General features: G+C 38.5%; 1 protein-coding gene across 1 annotated transcript in view; it reads left to right on the top strand.

Annotated features, from left to right (window-relative positions):
• Window positions 1-21345, top strand: part of LOC104459044 (serine/threonine-protein kinase DCLK2-like) — a gene marked incomplete at both ends in the record, with an annotated part of 42636 nt that extends 21291 nt beyond the window's left edge. Inside the window, 4 exons of the mRNA XM_010083907.1 lie at window positions 15059-15161; window positions 16994-17095; window positions 18343-18393; window positions 21251-21345. Coding sequence (XP_010082209.1) covers window positions 15059-15161; window positions 16994-17095; window positions 18343-18393; window positions 21251-21345 — 351 coding nt within the window. The remainder of the gene's footprint in view (window positions 1-15058; window positions 15162-16993; window positions 17096-18342; window positions 18394-21250) is intronic.
• Between the last annotated feature and the right edge of the window lie 1780 nt (window positions 21346-23125).

Genomic DNA, 23125 nt, shown 5'->3' with positions numbered 1-23125 from the left:
AAATTATAATTATGTCTTACTATATAAAAGTTCTCTTTTAATTGTCATTTACCATAATAGAAAGTGCAGGCTTTCTATGAAATGGAATATTAACAATGAAACTCTTATGTGTATTCTAATAGGTTCCAGTAAGAAAAGTGACTCATATCAATAGCATTCTTTACCATGTGTATTCTTGAGTTTGTGTATTTTGTAAAATACATAAAATTGTTTTCCAAATTTGTATCCTCAAAACAACAGTAAATCTAATTTTTTTAAAAAATAGAAAGTATAGTTTAAACAGAATATTAAAAGTGAACAATCTATTGGACTAGATTCTTTGGTTATATCTGGCTGACAGTTCTTAGAATTTGGTATGTTCATGTTATACTTAAAATCTCCAAGCTCATGCACACATTTCCAACTATTTTAAAAATTAAATTCTCGGGTCAAAATTGTAGTTCTGAGAAACTAATTTTCCAGACTACTTGCATGTTTCCCCTAATGCATAGATACGCTTGAAGTATGTAGCACTTGGCAAGCTATTAATTTGTAAAACCATGATTATAAAATTGCTGGTTGCAAATTACTTGTTCTGCATCACTTCTTTAGTGGAAACTTCATGTCTGCCTTCCACTAGCACCCTTTTTCGTCATGTCTCTGATGGGATTTGATTTACATTTGTTTTGCTTCTACTATTATGTTGTATTAAAATAGTCTTGGAAATCCCTCAAGCAATTTCAGTGTAATTTTTATTTTTTTTAACATCAGAAATGTTAGTGTGTGCTAGGAAGGTATGTAAATGAATGCATCTTTGGGCAAGGTGTTAGTTGTACTAACTCCCTCTCTTGTAATCTTTCCACCCATGTGAAATGGATTTCAGTAAAAAATGGATATTGTAACCTGGGGATGTCAATAGGGGTTTTTTGGGGGGGTGTTGGTTTTGTTTGTTTTTGGGGTTTTTTTTTTTTGTTATAGCAGGGTATTGAGTAATTTAATGGCAAATCAATCAGAAAACCACAATGAATGTTTGGCTGTGGATGTAATAAAGTTATTTAAAACACTGTATTGAAAGAATAGGTAATCTTGCAACTTGATGAAAAATATTCCTTGGCTTTTAATTGATGAAGTACTGAAGTTTCGAAACACTCAAATTAGGTAAATAGAATCTCACTGCGCAGGAAGGGAATTCTGTCAAGTGAAGACTATTTTTAAAATTTATCTCAATGTAGTGGGTTAAAGATTTACTTTCCTTTGGCTGAATTTGTCAACAAGCTTAATATTAGTAAAGAATGAGGAACTGTGTTTCGCAGGAATGGTGGTGATTGGAAGGGCCATCATGAAGCTAATGAAATGCACTTTTGTGGTGCTGCTTTAAAAGAATGTCACCTGGCAGTTTTAGAAAAAGCTGATGCAGCATCTACCGCTGCGTATTGGCAGACAATAAATCCATGTAGAGGATTTCTGCGTTCATTTGCCCAGGATATAAGGAGTTTATAGTGACACACAACACGCGTGGCTTTTACTGCAGTCTGCTTGACTGCAGTAAAAGCCTCGATTTTAAATGACTTTATTTTAAAAGCAACAATGACTGTGAAATTTGCAAATTTTGACAGAAAAAGTCAGTATTTACTGTGCAATCTCTGAGTTGGCAGATGACTGTAATAACTTTTACAGTACATGTCCAAGGGGGTGGCACAGTGAGATATATTTGCATATAGCCTATAAGACATGAAAATTAATATTATTTACTTTTCTAACGTCTGTACTTGCCAAAAAGCCATAAAATACTTAATCTCTTCATAAAAAAAGTTTTAAACTTCTGCTCTTCCCCTGTCCAAGATAAGCTTGGAGGAGATGAAACATGCCTGTTTTAGATAGTGTTGTTTTTTAACCATTATTTAACCATTGTTGTTCATTTTTGATGCTTTTCCGTTCTTGCTGAGTCTCTCACAGCTTGTTACTTCCCTGCATATACTTTACACAGCAGTAACTTGCTGATGCACATTTCTGCAGTCTGTGTGTAAACTTAAATTTGAGGTGACAGGACTTGATTAAACATGAAGCATATTAAGAGAAGCTGTGTGTAGGGGGAGATGGCACTTCTGCTGTGAATTGTTTAAGTGGGTGGGCTTTTTTAAGCCTCTTGTTTATATAGTTATCGTAAGTATTACAAATAAGTCAATCACATCAGAGACAGGAGTCTTCCCAGGAGGACTAAGAGCTTTCACTGAACTTGTTTTTTGTACTGCAGGCACTTCATACTGTGTCTTTTACAGTATTCTCCAGATGGACTTTCAGTAATATCTGTACTGATAGATCCTGAGTTGAGAAAAATCAGCATGAGCCCAGAGAATCTGACCACTGCTCACTTGCAGGCTCTGAGCTGGTGTGTTTTGTTTGATCTGAGTCTTAAATGTGAGAAAGGAATTGTAAAAATCAGTTCCAGACTTTAGTACAGCTCTGCAGAATGCTGTGTTCAATCCTTGCACGTAAACAGAGTTCAGGATGGCTGGGCTCCCCTGAGTTTATTAATAGTTCTCTTGCCTTTAAAGGCACAGTTATGTAACACCCATGCGTTGAATGTAAATATTTGTATAACAATTTCAAAGGATATTTTTTAGACTAGTAAGCAAAGAGTTTTAGAACAAAAAAATATTGCTGCAGTCACCTTTCAACAAAAGAAAAGCCTGTCGGGGAAACATCTATGGAATGCTCACAAGGTGCAGCGTGAACCATGGATAGTGGCAGTTAACGTTTCCATACAGCACTCTAAGCTGCAGTGTCAACATGATGTTCATAGCAAACAGATGGTTTATAGTAGCTAATTAGGAATAGTAAAGTAATAGCTGATAATTATAAATTCCCTCCTGAGGGATCTGTGTCTCCACTAGAAATACTTCTGAGGAGGGGTCAGAAAAATAACAAAGAAAGAAATATTACACTGATCCAGGATATGCTTTCTAGAAAACCTTTTAGCATCATACCCTTCTTTTGGGCATAAACGAGCCACGTTGCCTATTGTCTCTAGGACTTTCCACTTGCAGCTGAATTTAAAATGCCTGTTGTTAATGTTGAATAGACAGCTTGCATCAATACAAATCGTATCTCTAGTCATTTTCTTTAAGGAAGCTTCTAAGAGAGCTGCTTGTTTGGGGAAGGCTTTGCAAGCCAGACAGGTACCTGCCAGCCCATTGTAATGCACCGTACTGCCAGTCCATTCTAATGGACCAGGAGAGAAAATGTCAGGGTAAGTAGAAACAACTAACCATGACTGGATATGCTGAATGCAGAGAAGAATTAAGACTCCTGCAGTGAATCTGACAAAAGTAGCTGGGCTTAGGTTCTAATTTTGAACACTAAATCAGTTGATCGCTGACAGGTCCTTGCGGAGGTCTGCTTGGCACACATAGTGACACTCTACCCCCAGCTAGTAAAAACAACATATGTTCCCAGAAGCTGCTTAGGAAGCTCTTTAAGCACTGGGGAATGGCTGCAAAAGCCTTAGACCTTGAGAGTAGAAATAAGGACACCAATAACCCCCTAACAAAGGAGCAGTCGCCAGAACTACACTCCTGCTTTTTAGCAATAGTGGCTAAATGGATTAAGGCTAATACTGCTGTAAACAAGTGTCGGAGTGGCTGAAATTCCAACTCCAGTATGGACAGAAATTCTCTCTATAGGAGGAACTGCAGGAGCAGGATGTGTAAAGTGAATCTGTTGGTATAACTGATAAATGAGATTCAATTATGATATCCTGACACATTTTTCTTTAAGTGCCTGCTTTACCCTTTTGTGATCTATATTATCTCAAGACTGTAGTGATATTTCAGCATTTGAAGAGAATGTCAAGAGAGAGTGTCAGAAATCACGCCTGAGGAAGCATTTTCTGCTCTTGGAGAGTATAAGATTCTTGTGGTCTGAGGAACAAAATGACAAAAATTCACGTTTCTGACACAAGGTACCTACAAGATATCAATCGAGAATTTAATTTTTCTATGCTTGTTCAGGACCAGGCAACTAACTGTATATTGAGCCGTACACATAATGGCAGTTAGCAGGAAGAAAAAAGATGACTCGCACTATGTGCTTCTTAAATTAGGATGCTTCGCCAGGCATTGTATACTTTTTGGAGGTGCAACAAGTAAAATCTTGACCTGACTGCAGAAAACTGGAGGAATGGGGTTGGTGCTGTGTTGTTCTATGTGTAATCAGAACAGTGTGACAATGGCAACCTGCTGCAGTGTTTGCTTCAAAGCCTATGTCATTCCTCTTCTGAGCAGATCCAGTATCTGCTCTTGTTGTGCTACTACTAAATAGCACTCCCTATCCTCTTCTGAGCAGATCCAGTATCTGCTCCTGTTGTGCTACTACTGAATAGCACTCCCTGCTGCTAGTTGCAAGCCATGTTTGTGATATTTGTATAAAACTCCCTTTTATTCTGTTGTATTGCAAGCAGATTCGAGTACAATGTGCATTTCTATGCAGATGCATACCCAGGTGCAGGCTACGGAGCTGTCTGCACCACAGACCTCCCTTCTGCATGGAGCAAGGGTGAGTTTATAATACATTTCAGTTCCAGAAGGATCACTTGACAGTGAATAGGTGCAATTGCAGCGTGGCTTTATGTTGGCTCTGATACAAACAGCAGGGAACTGGCAGCAGCCCAGGCCTCAGCTGCTGGTATCGGTACCCAGGATGGCAGGCTGCCTTTTGCAAAGTTTTATGCTGGGGCATTGCTACTGTTAATATTGAATATGGCTAGATTAAACCTGCCCTGGATTTGTCTGCACGAAATGGAGTCTGCATTAGCAGAGTCAAGTTTAGAACTTGTAGGCAGATGCTATAATTTAAAAAAATGTATTGTAAATACAGTTTTCAGCTCTTCACAGCATGATTTTATGTCTGCTTAGTCTTGGTGAGCACATTGCTTTGCTTTTTAGGAAAAGGAGCAGGAGGGCATTTGGAATTTTTTTTCTGTTTTGAAAATTAATCTCGATAATGGTAAAGAAAAAAAAAAAGTAATCCAAGGATTCCCAGACCTTATTTGCATAGGTTTTCCATCAGCTGCAACAACATGTACGTTTTGAGCCAGACTGAACATCTCAATAGCGGTCTCTTTAAACAGGAATAAGGATCATAGAGCAAAGGCATCAGTGCTGCAGCTTGGATTCAGCCAGACTGAGCTGGACCTTGATTAATTCCGCTTGTTGGGAGCTGTGAGAGGAGCTTCATGAGAGATGCCAGAGAGGTGTTGCGGCTACGGTAGCTTCCAGTTCTGTGCAGAATCCCCTGGCAGTTCACCTGTTGGGGCTGCGTTTGTTGTGTCAGACTGGCTCAGGATGAAGAACATGGGGAGCATCCTCTGTATCCTTGGAGGTGATCTTCATGTCACTAGCTGTGTTTGTATTGCAGCTGGGAACCCTCTTTGTTCCCAGATTTGTTGTAAGCTGTAACATAGTTTACATTTTTATCTATATTTGCAGTTTAAGTCATGTAAAAAGTCCTCTTTCATCAAAGTTGAAAACAGGTATGGTAGATATACACTAATGCTAAAGAAAACCAATTAAATGGAAAAAACCCTGCAGAATGGTGAAGCAATATTATTTATATTATACAATGGCACCAGCAGCCACAAAACTGTCACATAACTGCTCTTGCTGATATGGGAGTAATGAGAAAAAAATGATGCTATCTCTATATATTATTCTCTCTTTCAGTTCCATAGCCTGGTCTTGGTTTTAGCGTGAAGCAGACTGGGTTTTGCATGTTGTTTGTGTGGGGTTTTTATTTAACCAGAAATCGGTGATTGGCGAATTCCAGGTTGGCTCTCTTTTGTGCACCATATGAGTAGAAATGTGAAGGGTACCTAAACTTTTCCCCTCCTATTGCAGTGCTGTGAGAAACACCTTTGAATAAGTACCAGGTTGAAACTTTGACACGGGAACTCAGACAATTTCTGTTTTTTTTTTATAGTCTTTTAGGAAGCTGCCCGACTTTGACACGGGAACTCAGACAATTTCTGGGTTTTTTTATAGTCTTTTAGGAAGCTGCCCTAGAAGAATTACTCTCATTATGGTCTCTGTTTCAATATTCTTCTTTTTTTTTCCTTTTTTTCTGTTTTTATTTTTATATCTCTACATAAAAACATTAAATTGCAGTGACTCATGCATTTTGACAAATATTTTGAATCTTAGAATTACTTAATTTGATTTTTTTAATAGCATTTGAACAGATAACTGATTTTAGCAGCTACTACATGAACAATTCAAGCCCTACTAAAACCATAGAACCACAGAATGGTTTGGGTTGGAAGGGGCCTTTAAAGGTCTTCTAGTGTAACCCCTCTGCCATGGGCAGGGACACCTTCCACTAGCCCAGGTTGCTCAGAGCCCCGTCCAACCTGACCTTGAATGTTTCCAGGGACAGGGCATCTACAGCCTCTCTGGGCAGCCTGTGCCGGTGTGAAACTCCCATTTAAAGCTTAAAGATTGATGGAAATTTATTTGTACCTTCATCAAAGAACCTTTCCAGATTTCTACCTTTTATTCTTTCTGCACTGGTCACAAGCACTGAGTTGGAATTTCTTATTTCTCTTTGGAAAAATTGTTCTCATTTAAACAACTGCTGCTTCTGTAACCTCTCTGGGAAATAGCATCTGCCCACGAACAGTGGAAACCTTGGATTGCAGTAGCTTACAGCTGCATGCCACAGCAACTCCGCTGATGTAAAGAATCAGAGAAATGAAAGTACATTGAATATTTGGCCATAGTATTTCATTTTTAAGCTCTCCATTGCACATGAATACAAGGTTTTCAAGTAAGGTGTTTAGCTAAGGGCACTGATTTCTGTAATAGTGCAAAAGGGGTAATTTTATGGGAAAAAATGGTAGAATTTATGTATTTTAACTACATTTGTGTTGTGGAGCAGGGTGTCATTAAATCTGTAATATTTTACTAAATTGGATGAGCCAACTCTCTGTCCTTATATGTACACTTTTTCTTTTAATATTATTTCATAATACAAGTTGCTTTTATTTTTAGACTAGCTGCTCCGTGGTGAGATGGAAGGTTAGTTGTGTGAAGTCAGGTGCTATTTTTGGTTCTGTATTAGGCCTCCCAGTTATGCCACTTAAGGAAAGAATATGTTATGCTGACTTCTGCTGCAGCAATTAATGCATCTATGGGAAAAGATATAATCCTTTTTTTGTAACTGAAAAGTACTGTTCTTTTCCTCTTCGAACAAACAGGGATTAGGCCTCCCAGTTATGCCACTTAAGGAGAGAATATGTTATGATGACTTCTGCTGCAGCAGTTAATGCATCTATGGGCAAAGATTATAATCCTTTTTTTGTAACCAAAAAATACTGTTGTTCTTTTCCTCTTTGAACAAACAGGATTATGGTCATGTCATGAGCTGCATTTGTTAATTCTTTTTTTCAGTTTCCACTTATTCCATGTTTAGTAAGGCTGTTGTTTGTTGGTGTAAGTCTTGAAATTGAGAAGCATGGTGTTGAATTTTACCATTTAATATACTGAAATGATCAGCTCTTGTTGAAGTAGTGGATAATACTGCAGGAAGGGATGTTCTGGGCTGGTCTGTGTTACAGAGACAGATGAGTTGGACAGTGTGATTCAAAATTTCCAGAATTCTAGTCCTTCTAAACTGTAATTTATCTGCTATCTGAACAGCTGCACATAATCGGTGCAATACTGGAAATATTAATTCAGAGAAGGAGGTCAGTTTTGCCCTTTGGAAGACTGGTGTATGGACCTTGCCAGAAGTCTTACAGTACTGGCAGGCTTTAAGAAATAGATACGTGTAGGAACTCTAACTTATGCATATTTCTACAGCTTATTTTTCTTACAGTCATTTCCATTGCAATGAGGATTATCTTCAATTTCCACATATGCTCATTTGCTGAACTAAACTTCAAGATGTTAAAAAATAGATGCAAAAATCTGTTCAAAATTGAAACAAAACTAAAATGTGGTATGTGCTCTATTCTGTCATCTGTTCCCAATAGCTCCATGGCCGTAGGAGCTGTGGTGACCTGGCCAGTCTTTTTATGCAGTCTTTCTGCATTGTCATACTGTGTTAGGCGTTTCCTGGGCTTACGGCCAGACTTCTTCTGTTTACAAGGCAGCAGGCAAAGATTTAACATTTCTGTTTGCTTTCTTGCTCTTTAGATTCCCTGTGGGACAGAAGGTTTGTCTCCTCTTTTTTCACTGCTGTTCCTTATGGAGTATCAGTGAAAGTAGTTAATTTTCTAGCGATGGCTGTAATGATGTGACACAACCATTGATTAATAGTCATTTAGGAAGCTGGCCTAGAAGAATTATTCTCATTATGGTCTCTGCTTCAATATTTTTTTTGCTGTTTTCCTTAAATAGGTTATCCAAGGCAGGCAAATTCAACATTTGACAATTTTTTTTTAAACAGAAAACTTAATTTTTTTCCTCACTGTTTACTGAATTTAATAAACTTGAAGGAAAAGAGTGCCAGATGCCAAACCTCAAATGGTAAATCAGATAGTGTCTTGTGGAAGTTCTGACCTAGAAATCAGATTTATTATAGACTTTTATTGCAGTGTCCAGCAGAGCTGGGGAGGCCCTCCCGGCTTTCACAATAGCTTTGTGAATGTGAGTAATTCCAGGGACTGCAGCAGAACTGCTCTCAAGCCTAAAGCTGACCAGCTGCATGGGTTGAAAAGGGACTTTGCAGAGTGGGACCAAAAACCAGGTGATGCTACCCGAATTAGCTACACAGAAAAAGGACCATCAGCACTTACAAAAACTGTTAGCAAGATTAACTTAGAGTCTCAGAGTAAGTTGCAAAGAAACAAACAAAAAATCCACACTTTTTGAAAGTTTCTTTATTTTGTCAAGAAATAGAGGTGATTGCGGTAAAGGAAAATCAGTCTTTAAAATCTGAAGTAAATTTGCTGGTCAAGATGCATGGATATATAACAGAAGATCAGGTAACAAATTTTTAAATTTTTTAACACAGTCAATACTTTGCATTCTTTCTGCATAATCTGATCTTTGTTAGTTTATTTCATGTTTTAGTCACAGACAAATTAATTGTGCATTTGAACCTCAGAAATTAGTAGGTAATTGACCTAGTTCCAATTATTTTTAGAGAACAAAGGAGATTTTTTTTTTTGTCCTGGTCTGTTAATGACCTTATGGAAGTTGCCTGTTGGAGAAGGTACTCTCATGAACTGCACAGTCCTCATAGCTATGGCCAGTAGGAGAAGTGTCTAGAGTCTGTCAAGCTCATGATTATATGTCCTCAAGCTTTAGGACTCCCCAGCGTACCCTATAGCTACTTCAGGCGGATGTGCTCAGTCTTGGTAGTGTTTGAGCTCTTTGAAGCATTGCACCAGAGGTTAGTAGCTTGCTTACCCTTCTTTTTGTCTTGCATGATTTTGTTTAATTTGGAAATTCCCAGAGAGATTCCGTAGTAGAGCTGTCACAGAGGAAGCTGGTGAGGAACCTCTTTTGTGCCAGTCTTGGTTTCAGTTGTGAAGGATATTGATGGCTTAGTTAGGAATATTGGTTAAACACGTACACCCCTTTTCCCTTCGTCAAGTGTTTCTGTGAAAGTGCAGAGACTGAGGGGAAGCTCCCAGGTAAGAAAATCTGTGTTGCAATCCCAGTGCTCAGTAGGAAAGGGTGGGAATGCCCTTTTCACCTTCCTCTTTGAGTTCCTGAGGATGCCCAGAGGAAACTCTTCCTTTTGAAAGATATGTCTGTCCCTGTTGGTCATGGAACTGAAATAGAAAACAGACAGCTGACCTGGTTCTGCAGGATTTCCTTCTTGGTGTTTTGCACTTTAGGATGTGCATAAACCCTTGAACCGTAAGGCTGACAGTTATGAGCAGATAGCTTCCAGAACACTGTGAGGATTTTATCGACATTCTGTGTATGGCTGGGAAGAGGAAGCATGATGATTACCAATATGACCAGACTTTTGCTTACTCAGAAATAAAGGTTGATGCAAGGGAAAAAAGGCAAAACCATCAGGACAGCACAGCTGTAACCTGTCCTAGTCAAAGAGGAGCAACAATGTGGAAACAGCTCACACTGAAGACAACAGCAAGGAGGTTGTATCTAGATTTGTCATGCTGACATGGATTACAATTAATCACTTTTTTTCAGCAATTCATGGAAAAAACCCCACTGCATTTCTTTAAGGATTTCAGCCTCAAATGCCTGTCACTACTGCTGGGCTGAAAACACATACACAAATCCAGCTGGTACTGTGCTGGTTTCCTAGTTGTTCTTTTGTCTTGTATGTTATGTGCTTTTTAAAAATATTTATACCATATCCTGTTTTCTTGAAGTCAGTAGGTATAAATAATTCTTCCATTGTCAAAAGTTACAGGTATTTCTTCCGTTGTTAAAACAAAAACAAATAATCTTGTATATCTTTTCCAGTTTTGGTGTTTTAGTTCCATTTTCAGCTGACACAGAGAATTTTTAATCCAGAGCAGCTTTCCCCAGATGCAGGGTGTGTCTCTTTAGACTCAGACTGTACAGTCCTGTTGCTGCTTTCTTAAATTGAATCAGCCATGCTAAATTGAGCCAAACTATTTGTCTTTACAGCTCATCGTTCTACATTTAGAATGAAGCGTATTTGTAAAGCTGGAATAAAAACAATTTATGCAGTGAGCTCGTGGCTGGAGGGTGTTGATACATGGTTACAGAACTCTGTTTAGTGCTGGAGATTTGAGAGGAATTGAATTCTTCAGTAACTTCTCAGGTGTTTTTGTAAAACCTCCATGGTGTCAGTCTTTCAAAATTTTTTTAGTATTTCTTTTTTTCCTCTGGAGTTTGGAAGACAAATATCTTGTGCGTACATGTTCAATTTTTCTAACTGTAACTTCATCATAAAGGACAGTTATTATATACTTGTTGAATTCTGTCTGTAGAGGATAACTTGCTATTCTTTTTTCTTCCCGGTGGGAATGGATCTTCTGCTTGTTAGATTCAGAGGTGAGAGCAGGGGTTGGTGTAAATTACATTTATGTGGTTTAGTGTAATGGGGAAGGGATTTCTGTATGGATCACAATTTGGGTATTCTAGGCTGGTAGGTTGAGCTGGCTGAATAAGTATTTTTTCGGAAAAGGTGTAAATTACATTTATGTGGTTTAGTGTAATGGGAAAGGGATTTCTGTATGGATCACAATTTGGGTGTTCTAGGCTGGTAGTTGAGCTGGCTGAATAAGTATTTCTTCGGAAAAAGAAAACTACTTTGGTTATAAATATTTGTCAGAAATGTAAGCCTATTTTAAAAGGGGGAATATGATGGGTGTATGTGACATGAAAATACTGCACTAGCAGACAGCAGGGGAGCAGGAAATTGATTTTTCAAATAAATATGTTTCTCTCCCTTCCCTTCCAACATTCCATTTTCACATTTGGACTTACATTTTTTTCCCATTCCTGAGTTTGTGCTTCATTTTTTCTGGTTGTAAACCACATTTTTATGCTTTCAGCTGTGTCATTTTGAAATGCTTTTACCATGAGGTCTTACAAACCAGTGGTAGTCATGCCACTTCAGTAACATAATGAGTATGCACCTCTGTTAGAAAGGTCTTTGTGTTTTTCAATAAACTTTATCTAGTCAATGTCCCAAGACTTCCTCAACGGGGGTAAAAAAAAAAAAGTTCTATGAGAAAAGACTGCTTTTTTTGTTACAAGCAATTCACGTTTTGAATCATTGGATCATTGAGCCTCTTGCATACTTGTTTGGGCTCCTTGCAATTAAGCTGATTATAATTTAATTCTTCTGGTGCTGCCGCTGGAATTACGCTGTCCACTGCTTTTTAGTCTAAAGGTGAGCACAGCCTTTTTGCGCCCATCAGGCAGCAGTGACACCCAGAGACATTTGCGCATCATCTCAGAAAGCTGCAGTGGCTGAGAATGCAAGTGAACCGATTCTGTTGAAACCGACACATGATAATGCTGTAGGTGACCCTACCAAAAAGAAAATGTCATGTTGACTTCCAGTTAACGTTTATTCTGAGATACCTCGCATGACATTTTTGCTTTTCCCAATTCCCTTGTGTTCCTGCTTGTAATTCTAAGCCACTAGAAGTATTTTTAAAGGACTGAGTATAAGTCCAATCCAGTCCTATCCAAATATTCAGTACTCTGCTGTGTATAGTGACGTATTTTAAGCAGAAGCAGTGCAATGAGACAACCTGATAGCAGTCTGAGTTGTCAGAGGAGCACCAATAAGTCATTTTTCATTCTAAATGAAGGGAAGCCAGTGAAGTTACCAGCAGAACATAGGCAGTGTTTGTCTAGGAAAGGGTGTTGTATTTAGAAATAAATAGGGATTGTATTTAGAAATAAATACAGTTTAGCACATTTTAAACATGTTAATTAAAACATCTAGAGTTAACAAGATAACTCTAAAGCGCTCCTAAAGCAAATTTTCTAAATATCTTTCACTTCTCATTGTGGGGAAAAATAAGAAAAAAAGGAATCAGGAAACTAATAAGCCTGTACTTTTAGGAAAACAGCAGATTGCCATTAGCGTGGTTTCAAAAATACTTCCCTCACCTTATAATGTGGTTATTTGGGATTGGTAAGTCCTAGCAGGTCTTTATTCCTTGTTGAACACTTTTTTCAGTATTTTTTTTCCTTCTATATTTTATGCTTAACCAGTGCAGACTGTTTGTAGGGAGAAGGAGGACTTCCAGTATTCACTGCTGGAATATAGCAAGCATCTATGTGTATCTTTCTTGTATTTATCTGGCTTCCAGTTATAAGTGTAGTTCAGTATCTTTTACACTAAGCTAAAGTCTGTCTTGGTGTGTGCCTGGCAGGTGGAAGCCACCCAGGTCAGGCACACAGTCTGCGAACAAATCGAGAGCCTGAGCTCCAAGATGCAGGCACTGTCGCTCCATTTCCAGTGGTTTATCTCATCACTGGTGCTCATGTTTCCAATTACTCCTGCATATTCTTGCTGGGGGGAACTGGATATACATGAACATGTGGGAGAGCACCTATAGAAATGAATACCTGTCGTAAAGTCCTTTATTTCCCTCCCCAGTGGCCATTTACAAAAGATTTTAAGGTGCATCTCTAAGGGTACTCCTGCCATCTTTTGCACACAGATCTGACCCTTCCTTTGTAGCATTGCTCTGCAAACAACAAGAGGATGATGCTGCATGCAGTTACACCCTGTGTGTTTCCCAGGGCCTGACCTAAGACCTGTTGTTCTTCTCTCCTCTCTTACTCTCGGCTCAGATGTTAGACTGGATGGATGGTTACGGGGTGAGGGGGAGGCTTTGAATCAAAACAGAAAGATTAACTTTAGGCTTCGATAAACCACAGCATTTACAGAATAGAAAGAAAGATTTTAGGCTCTGCTAAACCACAGCATTTAACTCTAACCTGCTGAAAACAGCCCTGCAAGAGCACTGGGGGCAGGAGTAGAGCAATGATGGGTACGCAGAGCTTGTGGAATTGGCGCTTGGTCTGGGGGTCTTCGGGTATGAACGTGTGCTTCCCAGAACATCCCTGCCTGCTTCCAGCAGTGCTGCTGGGTAAGTGTTCTGAGAGCTGTCGCACAGCTTTTCCTGGAGGGGTGGGTTTGGGGTTGTTGCTGGATTCCTGAAATCCGTGGAAATTTTAATGAGTCATCTTATTAGTAGAATGGGAATAAATCCCATGCTATCAAAACTTCTCTTAAATTTGTGTTTTGAATCCATTTATTACTGCCTCTTTGGTTAACTCGAAGCAGCAGTTTCAAGCACTGCTGAAAATATCTCGATATCTGGTCGATGAGAGCAGCTTGTCACCACTATGGTAAGATAACAATAAAAGGATTTTGGTGACGGCTGGAGTCCCTTGGCTGCGTAACACAGTGACACAAATGCTGGATGCTGCGTGTGGCGCGGCAGCGAGGAACTCGCTGTAAGGGCACCGGCTGCTCTTCTGGGTGAGCTGCCATGACAACTGCGCTGCTGGTGATGCCCGTGTGGGTGTTCTTGCAGAGGGTCATTGGTATTCTGAGTGTTTCTCGGAATACTGCAGGCAGGAGAAACCCCTGCCTGCAGATCTGCCAGGGCTTACTATTGTCACACTGGGTAAAAAATGCAAATGGTGTTGACTGGTGTCTGTCTGGGAAGCAAAAAAAGACAGTTTCCCTAAAAGCAGTTTATTGTTTTAATGACATGGTTTTACCAAATGGTTCTGCTTTCTTAGCTTCTACATAGCTTCCATTCCCAGACCTCATTTGGGTATGCAGTGTTAAAAACAGTAGGGAAACAATTATGCAGTAAAATTGTAATCCATTTATACATTTGAAAAAGAGCTTGCTACCTGCAAACCCTTTTTTATTTTTTCCTTACAGGAGAGTTAGGAGTTTGGTGGGATTTCTTGCTGTGGCATTTTTGGTTTGAATTTTTTAAGGCAGACACTTGCTCCTTCATAAGCTGACTTTTATTGACTTTTGATGAGTAAGGTTATTTCAAGGTCTTTGGTTTTGTTTTTTTAAAGAATGTCTAAAGCATTTTTCTTTTGATATCCATCTTGAAATACATTGCAACATCATTACTGAGACAATTAAGAACAGACACAGCTGCAAAGGGCATGGAACAGACTATTTTTTTCTTGAATAGAGAATACCTTTTAATAAAAGGGGAATTAATTTTTAACAGGACATGAAAACATGGAAATTAATGGAAATAAAAGAATAAATCTGTAGATGCAATAATTTTAACTTGACAGATTTTCCCATAAGCAATTAATGTAAAACTGCAAGAAGCTTTGATATTTGAGTAGTGTTTATAGCTGGTTTTGTCAAAGTCATCATCATGCATGGATTATAGGCAAAAGTACAGGTGTTAAATGTAAGGGAAGGTGCTTTTGAAGCGAGGGGCAGTCATATTTTACATTCTTGTCCCTTGCGTCTCCTGCGCTACTGGCAGAGCTGAAGTACTTGGGAACTGGAGTGTTTCTGTCGTTAGAAAAGAACATTACGGTATCACTGTGAAAAGAAAAACACAATCTTAATAATTGTTGCTGACTAACTAAAGATTGTATATTTTGCTGTCAAGGTGACATGCTTGCAGGACTTCTTTGGAGATGATGATGTCTTCATTGCGTGTGGACCTGAGAAATACCGGTACGCTCAGGATGACTTCGTGTTGGATCACAGTGGTAAGACTCTACATCCTAAACCTACTGAAATAGTCAACTTCATTGAGATGTCTCCCCGCTCCCCTGCCCCATTCAATCCTCAAGAGCTGTGTAACCTGGTTTCACATATACATTGGAATGTATTTTCCTATGGATTAGAAAGTTTCTCCTAACCATCATCAGGATTCTGTAAGTCTGTTAAAATGCACTAACAAATCTGATCTATTTTCTGGGAAAACAGACCCTGTCTCTAGAGTGACATGGAAAACAGCACTGAATTTTAAAAAGTTCAGTCATGGATCTAATGGATCTAAAATCTGTTTAAAATCTCCTGCTCTCCTCTGCCAGGGAGTTTCAGAATTGGCTTGGAATATTAAATTATATATATATCTGTTGGTTTTTCTCAGTGTTTTTTCTGTCTATAATTGTTCATCTGTAGAATCACCCTGATTTTCTTTTATGAAAAAAATGAATTTGTGGTAAAGAAAACTTCCTGTGCAAGAATTTTCAGATTATTTGAGGAGAGCTTCAGGTTGTGAGTAAGGTGGGGGGTGGGGGTGCCTTGCTCCCAGGTAACTGAAAGCAAAAGCATCTGCTGTTTTTCCTACTTTTACGAATACCGTAATTTCATTACAAATTCTTCAGTTAGATCAAGAGGTGTAGCTGTGTATCTGACCGCAATGGTCCATGCATTTGGATGGATGGAAGATTCAGCTGGCTCCCATTCTATTGCTGTTGCTGGCATGCTGCTTTTCTGGAATTGCCTGATCATGTTGCTTCAGCTAGTGTGGAGGTGACAAGAGGGGTCTTTTTTTAAACATAGTTTTAGACTAGCTAAGATGTAATTTTATTCTTACACAGGCATGGAAGAGCATGGGTGTATTAACTCACACTGCAAATCCCAGTTTGGGCAAAACCATAATTTCCCTTGCAGATTTTAAGGTCGTAGGTTTGCTTTTGCCATTACACCCTGCACTAACTGTTTGGGCTCATTTCCTTTCTGAGAACCCAGCGATGGAGGGGTTTTTTCTCCTCTGGTCTCTTCACTTTTGGTGGTCACTGCTTCCTCTAATAACTCTGGAAGTCTTAATGGAGAAAAACAGGTTAGGTGCAGAGTGGAACATGTCTTGACTGGCAGGGCATGCAGCTCTACTTATTTTTGATGGTGACGTGGCATCATAATAGTGACATTGACATCCTAGTGATGAATAACAGGGACAGAATTTGGAGGGAAATTTATATGATTCAATTGGGAGTGATTTGCAATGGATGCTAACTGTAGGAATTAAAATCTTTCCAAAATGTCAGTGCATGTATGACTATTGATTCCTTGCCCATTTAGGTTGTCCTCTATTTAATGACATATAGCTGATGGTAAATGGCAGTAACCTATTGTCTCAGCCTTTTGGAAGCAATAGACATTTTTCACCTCTTTAAAAATTGGTCACAACATCAATTTCTTGCAAAAGAAGGTAAATTGAGGTTGCTGTGCAGGTGTTCTATATGAAGCTGCCACTACAGCATGCAGGATTTGCTGAATTATCAGAACCTTGGCATCAGCTGTCTTCTTTACGTTCAGCTGTGTGTAGGTACAAACCTGAATTATAGTAATAATCCAAGACATGAAGAAATATTACATGCAGAATGTTAAATACAGCATTTGACTGATGCAAAGATGTTTGTACGGTGCGTGGGTTAAAGTTCTCGGATGCTCTTATAAATTTGTTTCAGTCAGTTGGGCAAGTATGCATAGAAAATACTGGTGTTCATTTCTGGATAATAAACAGCAACAGTGGTGTTTGGAGGAAGCCTGGATGTTGAACTGTTGTTGAAACACTCTGCTTGCTTTGTAGAATGCCGCGTTATGAAGTCCTCTTATTCCCGATCATCTGGCATGAGGCATTCTGGGTCCAAAAGTCCAGGACCTTCACGTCGAAGCAAATCACCTGCCTCAGGTACTACCTCTAGGAAAGAGCTGAACGTGTAAAATACATGAAACTTAGGATTTGTTTAGTGGGGTGAACAAATGGTTGTCTCTGTCTGAAAGACAAGTGCTATGCTTTATTTCCTGGGGAAAAAAACTTTTTTTTTTCAGCTTGTCTCATAGATTTAATGCTAATTTATAATAAAATTTACAATTATTTTTGAATCCTGAGAAGAAATGTGGTTTCTATTTTTTAATTAGCAGGCACAAAATGTTTCCGTTTATGAACATTGGAATCATTTGTGCTAATTGTACACTTGGGATGTATTTTCAGCATGGCATTTGATTTTCTTGAAGACTATTAACTACAGGATTGTTATGTGGTTAAATTCATGTTCATTGAACTAGAGTACACTCTTAAGTGGTTTGAATTTGAAAGGCTTCTCCTATATAAGCCAAATATTGTCAGAAATACAGGGTTTTGCTGTTCCAAGTAATTTTAGGAGCTGTTCTGGAATGTTATTGCCCATTAACAGAGAATATTTTTTTTCTTTTTGTGCTTCTTGTAATTCCAAAGAAGGGTTCACATTGTGTTTTTACCAGCAGTTTGGCTGAACACCATATGTTCCAACCAACTTTTATGCAAGTAAATATAAGGCAGAAACTTGGGGATTTTTTTTTTTTTTAACCTCTGCATTTAATTTCTAAACACAATAAAGCCTAACTGATTTTTTTCCCTCAGACATGGAGAAGTAGCCCTGAAATCAAACCATTGAATATGTAAATATACAATGCTCTGTTTTGAATGTAGCTATGCACGTAAGCTCCTGTGTGTGTATTCAAAACTGCAATGCGTTCCATATTCTCATTTCCACAGCAATATTTGTTTTGCTTAATTGGTGTTGGTTAAAGTAATTTTATGTCTTTGAGGTCTTTCAAAGTGGAAAGGGCAAGTTTCACAACAGATCTACATTTCATGCAAATCCTGTTAACTTCAGTGAGATCCCATGGGTTATCTATCAACAGTGAACTTTATGCAAAGAATTTAGAAATCAGTGCTGTCATTTTCTTACTTTTTCTACTTGTACACCCCTCTGGTTGGGTTAATTTGAAAAAAATTATTCGAAGTGTCTGGTATTTATCCTTCTACTTGCCATTTTTTCTCATATGGTCTTTACTTACCTTTATTTCTCCTTCTTCCTTTCATGCGTGTTCAGAGCTGTTTAATAACTTCTTTCCTTAATGTCTTTTTCCTTTGTGTCAAATATATGAGTACAGTAAAGAGGGGTGGCCACTACTCCAGTGCTCATTCTTCAGCAAAATCCCCAGGTGAGCCATTACTGTTATGGCTGTGTATCACTAGCGCGTCTCCTCCCTCTCCATTTACCCCTTTCACTGTATTTGTGAATATTTTCAGGCTTGAAACACACATTTTTGCATTCAGTGAACGGAGGCATAATGGGTGTTGTTTTTTTGTTGAAGTAGACCATTTGTGTGAGATAATATAAATGATGCTTTTTGGACATCTGCTAATGGTGTGAAAGCTAAATTTGTAAAGGTATAATTTGACTACAAGTAGAGGGGTGTTCTGAGGAGCAATACATTTGTACGTGTATTTTAAAGCAAATTATAATAGAAAATTTCAACCGAAGTGCAAAAAGGCAGGGCTAAGAGTTGCTGAAAAAAGCAGTGAAAGAACGTGTCGTAGTTTTTCATTTTATTTGCAGTTTCTTACCTTCCTTTGTTTTCATGTGTTATTTCAGCCTAAGTTCTAAAAAACCTCCAGTTCAAAGTGAAGGTATCTCTAAAACACTAAATATCTTATAAGCAGCGTGCATTTTGATTACCAAATAAGTTAAGACTTTGGACCATACTAGAAGTTAACAATTTAAAAGGTTTTTCACTTTTCAACTTTCCAATATGCTACAGAATTAGGCTACAGAATTGTAGCCTAATATGTGCTATTTAAAGGACAGATTTTTCTGTGTATGTTCAGGCTGCTATACATGTTGAAAGACACCTCAAAAGAACTTTAGACTTAGAAAACAGATAAGAAAGGTAAGTTTTGCATATACATGAAATAATCAGCAAATCAATACCAGTGAACAAGTTTGTACCAAAAATGAATACAGATTGCTTGTGTGATTTTTGAGTTTAAAAAAAAAAAAAGTAGCACTGTCTCAAATAGCAGTTAGCTGACTCCATACAGATGCAAAATTTTTGTATCTACACAGGGCCAGTTCCAGCTTCTACTGGAACCAGTTTCACAGGCACAGTTTAGAGGTTCTGTTGATGCTTAAAAGGATGGTAGTGAGTTAGAGACCAATATACAGTAAACCCCTAATGGTCATGTTCAAAGAATGACCTTTCTGTGAGCTGCATAAAAAAATAATTTGTGAATAAACAAAACTTTTCTGCTCCTGTAGTAATAGTTGGTCATTTGGAAGCAAATTCTTCTACTGAAATATCTCATTTTTGGTCATTAAATCTACAGATCACTATTTTTTCTAATGGCTAGAGCAAAACTGTGTATGGAAGAGGCAGAAAACAGTAAGATAGCATTCACTAGCCCTTTTCATCGTCATGCTTGCGAATCCTTTATAAAACAAGGAAGCACTGATATGTCAGGTTTCAAGAAGGTTATCTAAACCAAAGCAATGAAAAGTAGTCTGCAGGAGGGACGTGTGCACCTAAGTTCTTTTAGCTTCTTAAAAAAACACGTAAGTAATTCACCCATTGTACTTACAGGCAGCCCTTGTTAAAGTCAAGTCAAAAATACCCTAAACACATGGAATACTTTTAGTAGGAAAGACTAAGCTCTTAGCCCTGCAACGGGTCTGGGAGTGTAAATGCAAGTTATCAGACTTCAAGACAGTCTTACTCTGTAGCTAAATGCTAATCAGTTATATCTTCACATCACACATCAGAGAGAGATTTTTGTGAAAAACAGGGATTTGTGGCATTTGCAGTGCAGTCAGTCTGGTCTGCTGGCAGATGGACTGCCCAGGTTGTGAAAATAATATTTAGAAGGCATCTTTAGCACTCAGAGAAAGTGAGGATACTAGGTTAATAGACACTTGTAAAATAAATCAGATAGTGCTGGGTAGGGAGTGTTGTATAACCCATGACAGACCTCTGGATGTGGAAAGGATATGTGCAGATATAACTTAATTACTTGGAAGCTAAGTTTCTATTTGCCAGGGTCGCTTTTTTCGTTCTGAAAAAATGATTCTTCACCATGAATCGGCTATGAAACCTTTTTAGCTCTTAAATTTCTGCCTGGTATATTCCTCTTCCAGAAAAAAAATGAAGTTGAGCTAGAGAGGAAGTAATGTCACATCATAAAATGTCGCATCATATTTGTGTATGGTGAACAGTATGATACTCTGTCTGCAAAATGAAATTCATCAGTTTGGTTTTTTTTTTCAGAAAAATACAAGCACTGACCTAAGTTATGCTCAAGTCACAAGAGACAGAGCAGATGTTGTATCAGGCCTCTCTGGAATACTAGACTTCAAATGAATGAACTCCTGAAGTCAAGAGGGATGATATTGTATGCTTTCACAGACACTTGAACTTCTTGGAGGTTCAGAAATAACCTACTACCTTTCAACTGTTGGGGTTTTTTCCCTAAATAGCTTTTTTTCTGAACTATTGCTGAAGTTCTTTATCATCCAAACAGCTCATATTCCTTTTTTGTTTGTTTTTTCCCTTGGAAAAACAAACAAAACAAGTTGTTTTCTGTGAAACATTCTACCTAGAAAGTAAGGTATTGATCCAAAAAGGAGAGATGGAGTGTCAAATGACTTTATGAACACTTTCTCTCTCCATATCTTATTGTGTGATATCACAATAAATGATATAATTTAAAGAGACCATGGCTATTATTTGCCCAAAGTTCTTGCACTGGCAAAGGACAGAATAGGCCTTTCTCATCTCTAGAATGGCAGTGCAATATTTGTGTGTCTTTTTGATCCCAAATCCAGCCACATGAGTATTGGGGGTGCATTTGGGTGGCATGCAAGTGGACAATTTATTCCTAAACGCTGAGGAGCCTGTTTCGGTCTTTGTGTGCAGACTTGAGTGATAACTTGTCAGATATTTATGTTATGATTAAAAACAAGTTAGGGGTTTTGACTTTTATTCATCTTTTATTTCATTTATTTGCTTTTATTGCTTTGGCCAGTTAATGGAACCCCAAGCAGTCAGTTATCCACCCCAAAATCTACCAAGTCCTCCAGTTCTTCACCAACAAGCCCAGGCAGCTTTCGTGGACTGAAGGTAGGTGCCAGAACCATCAAAAACTCTAAATTCCATTATTCACTGAATGATGTATTACAGTCATGGTGAAGAAGGAAAAAAAGAAAAAAAGTTATAATTCTATAGGGCAGACTTTCTAGTATGATTTCTGAGTTGAAGTGGAGAAGAGATCTGAAGATTTCTGTATTTTGTCTTTGGTTGGCAGGATGGAACTCTCAGCTTACGAAAGGGGGAGGGTGATGGTGGCTTGAATATCCCAATTTGCCCTTCAAATTTTCCATTCTTTTGTGGACTGCAGAAACCCCCCAACTAATTTATATTCCCTCAGCTTATATAAATCTAGCATCCTCTTTTGGCAACCTTACTGTCTTGAAGCATTGCCCAGAATTTTGTCTGAAGCACCCTCCTTCATCAGTGGCACACAATTTCACCACTGCCTGCACTACCCTGCCTGAAAGCACGAGAGGGGTTCCTTCGGGAGCGCAGTGATGTCTGGCAGATTTTTCTCTGTGTTGCACCAAGAGAATTCTCTTCTTCTCCCACTTGAAAATTGGGAGCATTTACAGTTCAGAGAGGCTGCTGTGTGCCTTTTGCTCAGTACAATAAAAGGAACAGTCTGGAGCACTGTTGAGCATCTTAGTGCTGCATTTGTGCAGCTGTCCTTTCAAGGAGAATTTTCTGACGTTGTCAATTGCAGGCTTCCTGGAAGCACACTGGATTGTTCACACTGATTATTCTGCTTAAGTAATAGCTCCCACGGGTGAGCACAACAGTTGTGAAGGGGCTGCATAATTCTGTGGAAAACTGTTTTCTCAATTAAGAGACTGGCTAAAGGACGTGATTGGAATCATATTTAGATTTGGGTTTTGAGATGCTAATTGTTACCAAGTCTTTGTCTGTTTTGCAAGGAGTACAGCACTGATTTCAGCCAGGTTTCTGTGATAATTCTGAGAAAAGGTTTTGATTTATTTGTGTAGTTCTAATATATTTTTAGTTGTTTGGTTCATGGAGACAATTTAGTGTTGGTCTCTGCCTTTCTGTTGTTGAGCTGTACCATCCTGTATCTTCTCTTTCTCCAGCATAGATTAGTTTTTCCCCTATAAAGTGTTTTCAAGAGCAGTAGTAGTTCTGACATTGAAAATAAGGACTGTGTGTCTTAAACTTTGTCTGGACAGCTCTGCTGTAGAACCAACAGTAGATGACACCAAAATCATTGGACCTGAGGCTCTCAGCTGGTCAGCGCTGTATTTAACAAATGCTCTTTTGCCTTTCTGTAATGAAATTACAAGTTTAGAAACTAGAGAATTTGGTTAATTTTTTTCCCACGCTGTCCTGTCTGCTTTTATCTGATTAAAGCTCCATTAAGATGGAGATAATTCTGATATTAACGAGCAATTTTCAGTAAAGTGGACATGTCCTCTTTCCCCTTCACTGTCAATTTCACTGAAGTAGGCTGTTGTGCTTTTTCAGTTTGGAATTTAATTAATGCTGGATAGTAATGGGTTTTTGTGTCAAATAATTCACCCCTATATGACCAAAGAAAATGTCAAAACCAAATGAATCATCTCTATTATTTTTGTAGGATTGATCTTGGCTGGTCTGAGGAGGAAAGCAGAAGGAAAGCAGGGACCAATTTTATTACTTGAGATTACTGCTTTTCCCTCTTGTTAAATAATTCCTTCTTGCTGAGACTGCATTGCTGGGCAGACAAGTACTCTGGCTTCCGGCACTTGTATAAAGAAGGGGCCATAACTGCAGCTGAATGAAAATTGAGATATAAATACCATGGCAGACAGTGACA

This window comes from Pterocles gutturalis, unplaced genomic scaffold, assembly GCF_000699245.1.
Source record: "Pterocles gutturalis isolate BGI_N339 unplaced genomic scaffold, ASM69924v1 scaffold15765, whole genome shotgun sequence".
Taxonomy (NCBI): domain Eukaryota; kingdom Metazoa; phylum Chordata; class Aves; order Pterocliformes; family Pteroclidae; genus Pterocles; species Pterocles gutturalis.
The sequence above is the reverse complement of the archived record's forward strand: the minus strand, read 5'-3'. Positions and strand labels throughout refer to the sequence as shown.